At 53.7% G+C, this 8,905-nt stretch overlaps 1 protein-coding gene across 1 annotated transcript in view; it reads right to left on the reverse strand.

Annotated features, from left to right (window-relative positions):
• Positions 1–8,905, reverse strand: part of UNC13A (unc-13 homolog A) — a 64,446-nt gene that overhangs the window by 26,002 nt on the left and 29,539 nt on the right. Inside the window, exons 13-21 of the mRNA XM_007461105.1 lie at positions 7,357–7,403; positions 4,627–4,705; positions 4,458–4,463; positions 3,919–3,990; positions 3,421–3,640; positions 2,608–2,835; positions 1,560–1,701; positions 1,101–1,270; positions 17–132 (exon numbers count right to left, since the gene is read on the reverse strand). Coding sequence (XP_007461167.1) covers positions 17–132; positions 1,101–1,270; positions 1,560–1,701; positions 2,608–2,835; positions 3,421–3,640; positions 3,919–3,990; positions 4,458–4,463; positions 4,627–4,705; positions 7,357–7,403 — 1,080 coding nt within the window. The remainder of the gene's footprint in view (positions 1–16; positions 133–1,100; positions 1,271–1,559; positions 1,702–2,607; positions 2,836–3,420; positions 3,641–3,918; positions 3,991–4,457; positions 4,464–4,626; positions 4,706–7,356; positions 7,404–8,905) is intronic.

Consider the following 8,905-nt stretch of genomic DNA (forward strand, 5'->3'; position numbering starts at 1 on the left):
GAGCAGCGGGCCTCACCTCGTGCAAGCAGGTATACTGGACATGGTAGGGGGCCACCTTCTCCTCGCCTTTGATCTCCACACTGATGTGTAGCCGGATGGCACCCGACACAGCAGATTTGTCAGTCCGCTTGTCTGCAGGGCGGAAAGGGATGGCAGTGTCAGAACTTCCCAATATAGCCCTGGACCATTTTAACGTATGTGTAACTGCAGCCCTGCCAGACTCCCTGAATTAAGGCCTAGGTGTTTCTCCTCAGATTGGCTTCCTAGACTTGTGTCTCCCCCATTAGACTAGAATTCTTAGGCCCTGCCTCTCCCACCTCACTAGGATCCCAGATCTTCCTTCCTCACTCAGATTAATTTCCTTGGTCTGCATCTCCCTCTTTAGACTAGGAACCTTGCTTTTTCCCCAGGCTGTGCTCCCAGACTCTGCCTCCCCCATCAGATCAAGGTCCCCAGAGTCTACCCATCTTCTTAGACAGGATTCCTGGGTCTGTGCCTCTTTCCTCAGACTAGGATCCCCAGGTCTTGCTTCCTGCTTCCCCCATCACAATAGGATATCTGGATGTCCTCTAAGCAAACTAAGAAGTTCCTAGACTCTGCTCACCCCTCTCAGACCGGGTTCTTCCTCTGCCCTCAGACTGGGCTCACAGATTCTACTCATCATTCTTAGGCAGCGCTCTTGGGTCTGCGGCTCCCCTCTCAGATTAGGAATCCCAAACTCTACCTCTTCCCTGAGACTGGATTCTCAAAGTTCAATCTCCTTTCTTAGGTTAGATTCCTGGGTCTGTGCCTCTCTCCTTACACTAGGATCCTCAGGCCTTGCTTCCTGCCTTCCCCGTCAGAATGAGATATGGAGATATGGAGAGTCTGTCCCTCCCTCACTCTCCCACACCGAACCCACACCTGGGTTCTGCTCACCGTCTCAGCCTGCTGCTTCCTGCCCCCATCAGACTGGGCTCAAGACTCTGTCTCCTCTGTTAGACTGGGCTCCTAGATTAACTCCTGCTGACCCTGTCTCTCCCCTCCAGCTGGGCTCCCCACTTTGGCTGGCTCCCCGGGACCCCCTCCCCTCTCCCCTGCAGAACCCCACCCTTGCTCACCCAGGTTGTACCACACGTCCATCTCGCCACTGAGTGTCCGCACCTCGATGATCGTCTGCCCCAGGAAGTCATCGGATTCCCTCTTGAACCGCTGCTTCACGCGAGATTTGATGTCATCGTCCTCATCCCAGACACGCACCTTGATTCGGTCCGAGGAGTTGTGACATTCACTGCAGGGGGGAAGAGGAGGTTGGGGCAGGGGGCTTTTTTTTTTTTTTTTTGGTCTGTGCCGGTTGCGGCACGCAGGATCTTCTTTGCTGCGTGCGGGATCTTTAGTGTCACATGCGGGCTCTAGTTCTCTGACCAGGGATGGAACCCGGGCCCCCTGCATTGGGAGCACAGAGTCTTAACCACTGGACCACCAGGGAAGTCCCAGGGCAGGTGTCTTGAAGCCCACCCTTCAGCTGCTCCAACAGGGAGCTCCATATAGGCGGCTGGGGGGCCCAGCCAGACACTTACAAGTGGAAGTTTTCTTCCCACACGGGGTTCAGGTTTCCATAGATGGTTTTTGTCCGTTTCTTGGTCTTCCCGACCTGGACGGTGACATAGGGGTCACTGGATCCTGTCTTGTCCTTTGCCTGCAAGCCCTGGGCACAGACCACTGGAAGACACACAAAACAAATATAAATGTGGGCTCAAGGAGCAAGACATTCCAAGAACAGACACTGTCACAGGCTCCACAGGGAACGCCCGTGACAAGGACTGAGGGCTTTGTTCTGGCCACAGGAGCCCATGGACACACCCACTGGGCATGCTCGGCTTGCTAGAGTTAACACCCCGGGAACCCTCACCCCATGAAGAATATGAAGGTGCCCCAGGGTCACCCCTGGGGTGGGACACTTGGATGTGTGCTCTACAATGTCCCCCTAAGGTCCCCAGCAGGATTGAGCCCCCAGTTGCCCACAGTATGACCTACTCATTGGCATCCTCCGCAGGGCTCTTTACGTCCCGGCTCTCAAACTCATGTCTCCACCTCCCACTGGCACTCCCTGGGACCACCTCCTGGATACCCATCTGCCCTGAAATCCTCATCTTGGAGTCTGTTTTCAGGGAAATCCCAATGATGATGAGGAATGGATAAACACCACAAGGCCCCCACCCCTGGGAAGGACCTCTCAGCTCTGGGAGGTCAATAATGTCCCCCAGTGGTCCTAGGTGTCCACTGCTTCGCCTGCTCGGTGGCTTATTCCCTCCTGGTCTCACTTCCCAATACCCCTGGGGGCTTCCTGGGTTCACTCCCAGATAAACTGTGTGCCCTCAACTCCTGTTCTTGAAGTCTGGTTCTGGGGGCTACCAAGCGAGATGCACCCAGCTAGTTTCATGCAACACGTTTGGAGGCATATATGCCCAGGCTGTGGGCACAAACGCATATACACCGACATGAGAAAGTCACGGGGACGCTCAAATACATGCAGCAAAGGGAAGGAAGGGGCGTGGGAGGGAGCACAGCGGGCCGAGAAGAAGGGACGCCCGTGGCCGTCCCTCCCCCTGCACCCCGCGGCCTCACCGGTGATGCTGATCTTGGCCGACCACTTGGACGTTCCATCCAGCACGCTCTGCTTGACGGCCTTCATCTGCTGCGTGTGCGCGGTCTTGGTCACCGCGAAGATCTCCTGGATGAGCTCGAAGATCTCGGGCTTGTTGCGCTCCCGGATCTTCATGCGGTCCTTGAGCACCATGATGATGTTCTGCGTTCGGTCCTCCGCCCCGTGCTTGGAGCTCTTCTCGGCCGCCCCTGCGCACAAAGACAGCCGTCACTGTACACAGAGCACTCCCTCCCAGGAGCGAGAACCCTGATTCCCACTCCAGGGCTTCCTCATCTGCTGTCACGGGCACGGGCCTCAGGTGAATCATCCCCCGCAAAGCTAGAGCTGCCAGAGCTCCTACCTGCTCTCTGAATCCTCCCCCAACCAGGCCTTTCCCCCTAAAGTTCCCACCCCCGTCTTAGCCCCTCCAGTCCGCGTGAGTCCCCTTCCCCTCCGACACCCTGCCCTCTCCAAGCCCTTCCCCTCCTCGGACTCCTCTCCCCAACTTGAGCCCCCTCCCACCTCTGAACTAACCCTAACCCTAACCCTATTTTTCTCCGTGGAAACCGCTGCCTCCCATTAAGCCCGCCCCTTGAACAGTTTAGCTCCTCCCTGAGTCCCGCCCCACCCCTCTAGGACCACTCTCACTTCTCCTTTCCCCTCCTGTCGCTCCCATCCCGTCCCACGGCCCCGCCCCCTATCCCGCCCCCTCCTCCTCGTCAGAGCCCCTCCCCCTAACCAGTAACAGTCCTGCTGCCCCTCCGTCTCCGCTCCAGCGGGAGCACGGCACTCACGCTGCAGACAGTCTGCGTTGAGCAGGTCCTGGCACTTCTCGTGGCACTTGACACCGCACTCGGTACAGCGCATACCCTGCCGCGCGATGCCCCACAATAGCCCCTCACACTCGTAGCAATAGGTGGGTGTGGTGGCCGTCCACACCTCGAAGTTGTGCGGCGTCGTGCACGAGATGGGGTAGATTAAGGCTTGCAAGGTCTTCTTGTAAACGTGGTTTTTCTGCGGGGAGGGAGGGCATGCGACATGGGCGTAGAGCCTTAACCTGGGGGCACTGGCTTGCCCCGCCCTCATCCCCCCCCCCCCCGCCCCGTCCCCCGCCCCATACTGTCGGAATCCACGGGTTCCTGTGCACAGACTGTGCCCGCTGGCGGCTGCGTTGTCGGAATTCTGGAAAGCGAGGAGTGCCTGTCTCTGCCCCACCCCCTTCCTTCCCTCCAGGAGCCCCCCCCCAGCCCCGCCCACCCTCCAAGGTGGAGAGGGGGAGGTGCCCCACGCACCAGCTCTTCGTTGTTCAAAGTGCTGGATGCCAAGGCCGAGGTGATGCCTGCTTTTCTGGACTGCACCAGAGACTGGAATAGGGAAGTCACCAAGGGAGTCAGAGGGGTCGATTGGCACCCGGGGGGTTGTCACCGCGAGCAGAATCCCCAGCCATGGTTTGGGGCCGCCAGCCACGGATTCAAGCCACAGCCACAAATAGGAAACAGGTCACAGCAGCGGGAGCAGAACCAGAAAAGAATTGGGAGATGACAGAGGCTCCAGCTTAGAAGAGACCCTGGAAAGGGAGCAGCCCCACACCTCTGACTCACCCATCCCCCACCACCATGGACCAGACTGGGGAACTGCACTTGGCCATGGTCAACAGCCACAGAGCAAAACCACCAGGTGGGGAGTCACCTGCTCTCTTCCCGGCCCATGAACTGTTGGACGTGGCAAGGTCCCCTCCCCAGAACCCATGGGATGGGGACCACTTGGAAGATCCCAGTCGGGGTCAGGGGTCTCGGGAGGTGATTCAAGGGCCTGGGTTGCCATCACTCACCATGGCCTGAAGTGTCCACGCAGCACGCAGGGTAGAAATTAGATCACATTAGTCCCAGAGAATGCCTTGCCAGTCCCCAGCCCCAGTTCTGCCATGGGCAGTTGTACAGGTTGAGCACTGCTTGTGGCAGGGCTGCTCTGCTTGGGCAGGGGAGGGCACAGGCGCTCACCAGGTCGCTCACGAGTGGGATAGGCTTCCTCTTGCGGATGTCTGGCATGCTGTCGATGATGATGAGACCACCGCCAGGGCTGCAAGACACACCCAGGGACGTCAAGGGCCCAGGGAAGTTCCCCTTCCTCCAGCAGACATCTCCTGAGGCCTGGGCAGGACACCCGATCTCCCCAGGTATTAAGAGTTGAATTGTGTCCCCCGAAAAGGTACATTGAAGTCCTAACCCCCAGTACCTCAGAATGTGACCTTATTTGGAAATAGAGACATTGCAGATGTAATTAGTTAAGACAAGCTCATACTAGAGTAGGATGGGCTCCTAATCCAATATGAGTGGTGTCTTTATAAGAAGAGAGACACACAGGGAGAAGACAGTGGTGTGATAGTAGAGGCAGAGATTGGAGTGACTCGTTTACAATCCAAGGAATACCAAGGATTGCCAGCAACTACCAGAAGCTAGAAAGGCAAGGAAGGATTCTCTCCTATAGAAGTCAGAGGGAGTGTGGCCCTGCCAACACCTTGGTTTTGGAATTCTGGCCTCCAAGAACTGCGAGGAGATACATTTTTGTTGTTTTAAGCCCTCTGTTTGTGGTAGTTTGTTATGGCAGCCCTAAGAAATGAAGACACTGGGCCTCAACTTCCTCATCTGAGAAATGGGGAGATGATACAGTTGCCCATGTTTAATGAAAATTTGAATTAAGGCAAATCTAAATAATATGATAAAATATCAACGAAATCTTTCTTTAAGCTCAAAATTGGAAATATCTGTGTATATTTAAAGTCTATCCTGGAAGAAGTGATTTCAAAGCCCATGAGAAAGAGGGAACTGGAAATTGTATTTGTGCTGTTGCCTCTTGGCAGCTTTGCTGTAGCTGGCTAATCAGAATGAGGGCTGTGGCAGATGCTGCGGTGGTCTGTCCAAATCTACTTTACTGAGAGGTGCAGGTGTTCCCAGAGAGGGTTCAGGTGTGGCTCCTCTCCAGAGAGTTCTCATTGGCCAATGAGAGTGATGCCTGGCAGCCAGTGACTCCGGACAAGCCCTGGGGTGTTATTCATGCTCCAGCACTCCCTGCAGGATCAGGCAGAGGCTTGGTGACTCCTGAACTACGTCTCTGCTTGGCTGTTTCTCCTACCTGGTCCCGCCTGCCTCACAGGCTTTTCTTTTCTTTTTTATAAGTTTATTTATTTATTTATTTTTGATGTTGGGGGTAGGAGTTTATTAATTTATTCATTTAATTTTGCTGTGTTGGGTCTTCGTTTCTGTGCAAGGGCTTTCTCCAGTTGTGGCAAGTGGGGGCCACTCTTCATCGCGGTGCGCGGGCCTCTCACTATCGCGGCCTCTCTTGTTGCGGAGCACAGGCTCCAGACGCGCAGGCTCAGTAGTTGTGGCTCACGGGCCAAGTTGCTCCGTGGCATGTGGGATCCTCCCAGACCAGGGCTCGAACCCGTGTCCCCTGCATTAGCAGGCAGATTCTCAACCACTGCGCCACCAGGGAAGCCCTATAAGTTTATTTATTTATTTTTGGCTGCATTGGGTCTTCGTTGCTGTGCATGGACTTTCTCTAGTTGCGGCGAACGGGGGCTACTCTTTGTTGTGGTCCGCGGGCTTCTCATTGTGGTGGCTTCTCTTGTTGTGAAGCACAGGCTCTAGGCACGTGGGTTTCGGTAGTTGTGGTGCATGGGCTTAGTTGCTCCGCGGCCTGTGGGATCTTCCTGGACCAGGTCTTGAACCCGTGTCCCCTGCATTGGCAGGCGGATTCTTAACCACTGCACCACCAGGGAAGCCCTCACAGGCTTCCTGTATAAATCATGCACACAGGAGCCCCCATCTCAGACCCCACTTCCAGGGCTCCCCACACGGGGACACCCGATCTCCCCAGGTGCCTGTCTGGGAGTCACGGCTCCTGTGTCCCTGCCTCTGTTTGAAAAGGATGTACAAGGGAAGGCAGTCACTCTCCAGCTGTTATTTAAAACATTAGTGTAGGGCTTCCCTGGTGGCGCAGTGGCAAAGAGTCCGCCTGCCGATGCAGGGGACGCGGGTTCGGTAGTCCAGTGGTTAGGACTCAGCACTTTCACTGTTGGGGCCACGGGTTCAATCCCTGGTCAGGGAAATAAGATCCTGCAAGCCATGAGGCACAGCCAAAAAAAAAAAAAAAAAAAAGTAGTGTAATTTACAAATATCTTTTGCATCCTCTAACCTCACCACACAAGTGCTGAAAAAACACCCTGGAAAAGCAATAACTTAAGAAATTAGATATGACAAATGCTCCATGTAAGACCAACAACTATCGTTATGAAACAGCCAGCAACTGTAGCAATAATCTGAGAAATGTAAAAGCAGAATCAAAACAAAAAATTCACTCCAGGGTTGCAGATGTATCGTGCAGGAAATGGGTTTCTTCTTTACCTTACATTTATCTCTAGGGGGAAATGTTCTTGAATTATATGAGTGGCTTGAGCAAGGCCTCTCTGGACTGTTTCTCCATCTGTAAAATAGGGGTAGTGGGCCCCCCATGGGTTTGTTGTGAGGATTCAATGTGTTACTATCTTTGGCTCCTTCTGGTCATGAGTGCCTTATTACAGTGGCTACATTATTTCACTCATGTGCAATCTGTTCCCTGTCTAAATGGAAGCTCTTCCTGCCCTGGCTGGGCTGAGGTTATGGTGCAAACCAGCCTCAGGCTCTGGGTTCAAAATTTCCTCTTCCTCACCCCCAAGACCTGATACTCACCCGCCTTTGAACCACAGGGATTTGGACATCTCTCCTTCTCCCCGGGCCTGCAGGACAGAAGACGGATAAGGTCAGTGTGGCTGCCCCTTCCCAGGGCAGCACATGTACCACACCCTTTGGGTTGGGAGACAGGAGGCCTGGGTCCTAGTCCTCACTGTGTGTCCTTAGGGAGCCCACTGGCTTTTTCTGGGCCTCAGTTTGTCCATCTGTAAAATGAGAAGGAAGGAGATACTCTCTGACACCAACCTCAGTGAACTTTAGTCTCCTTGTCTGTCAGAATTGGGGATTTGTTAGCATCATCTCAAACAAGAGCTCGTGCTCTATAGTCCTGCAATTCCTAGGGGCTGGCTCAATACCCATAAGATCCTATCACTTACTAAACTCCCCCTGCCTCACCTGATTATCTGATCTCATGCCCCAGGACCTTTGCCCAAGTGGTGCCACCTGTATATATGCTCTCCCACCTTCTGCACCCAACCAGCCTCCATCTATCATTCAGGTCTCAGTGTGGACCCAGAGTCAACACCCCCTACCATGCAACTAAAGGGTGGCATGGTGGTGGGGGGGACAGGGAGAAGGGTCTGACACCTTCTTCTGAAATATTGTTTAAGTATTTTGGATATCACTTCACTTTAAGTGTCACCTCCTCCAGTGAGTCTTCCTGATTGCCCTGGATTAGTTTTATGCCCCCTCTATGAAACCCAGAGATCCTGCTCATGTTTATTTTTCTTGTCATATCACTAGTTCCATTACAAGGGTAGTTGCTGTCTTTTTCATTTAATTTGTTGACTTAGTGAAAGTTATTCAATAGATTTTTCACAGTATATTTTCTTCTACTGTTTGAATCTAGAACCATGAGACTGTATAGTCAAAGAAAATTCTACTGTACAGCTGATAAGAAATTTGATTTGAAACTTTTGTGGCTCTGATAATTGACGGTCTAAGACTTTGGGAGTCTGTTTAGGATCTCCTCCTGCCAGCCTCACCCCAGTTTGGAAGGTCACCCCGGATAATAACACTGCTTGGTGTCCAGCCCAGAGCAGGTTGAGTGAATGAAGGATTGAATGACGGCCTCATTCCCGCTGCCCATCTGAACGGTCATCCTGACCCCGACGTTAATTCTATTTTTTCACCTAATTTCTTCTGCAATACTGACCAGATCTCAGACCTTTCCCAAACCCCAACTCTGACACCCATTGTGAGCCCAAGCACTGACTTCTTCCCCTCTCACCAAGTCTAACCCTGAGCTCTGATCTTTGACTGCTGCCCTAACCCTGACCTATAACCCTATCACTAACCTCTATCTCTATCCATGAACCTGGCCGCTGAACTTGGCCCTAGCCATGACCTCAGCTTAATTTGAGCTCTAGGTTCCAGTTTGCCTCTCCTTCCCCACTTAGAAATCCCAGGCTGCCCTGGGGGAGGCTGGACTAGACCTAGGTGGGGCCAGCTGGTTGCAGGGGAGAGTAGGCAAGCATAGGTAGGGCCAGGGAGGAGTCAGATTGGGCAGGGGTTGGGCCAGGAATGGAGGGGCTGGGGCCAGGGGAAG

The sequence above is a fragment of the Lipotes vexillifer genome, unplaced genomic scaffold, assembly GCF_000442215.2.
Source record: "Lipotes vexillifer unplaced genomic scaffold, Lipotes_vexillifer_v1.1 scaffold469, whole genome shotgun sequence".
NCBI lineage: Eukaryota > Metazoa > Chordata > Mammalia > Artiodactyla > Lipotidae > Lipotes > Lipotes vexillifer.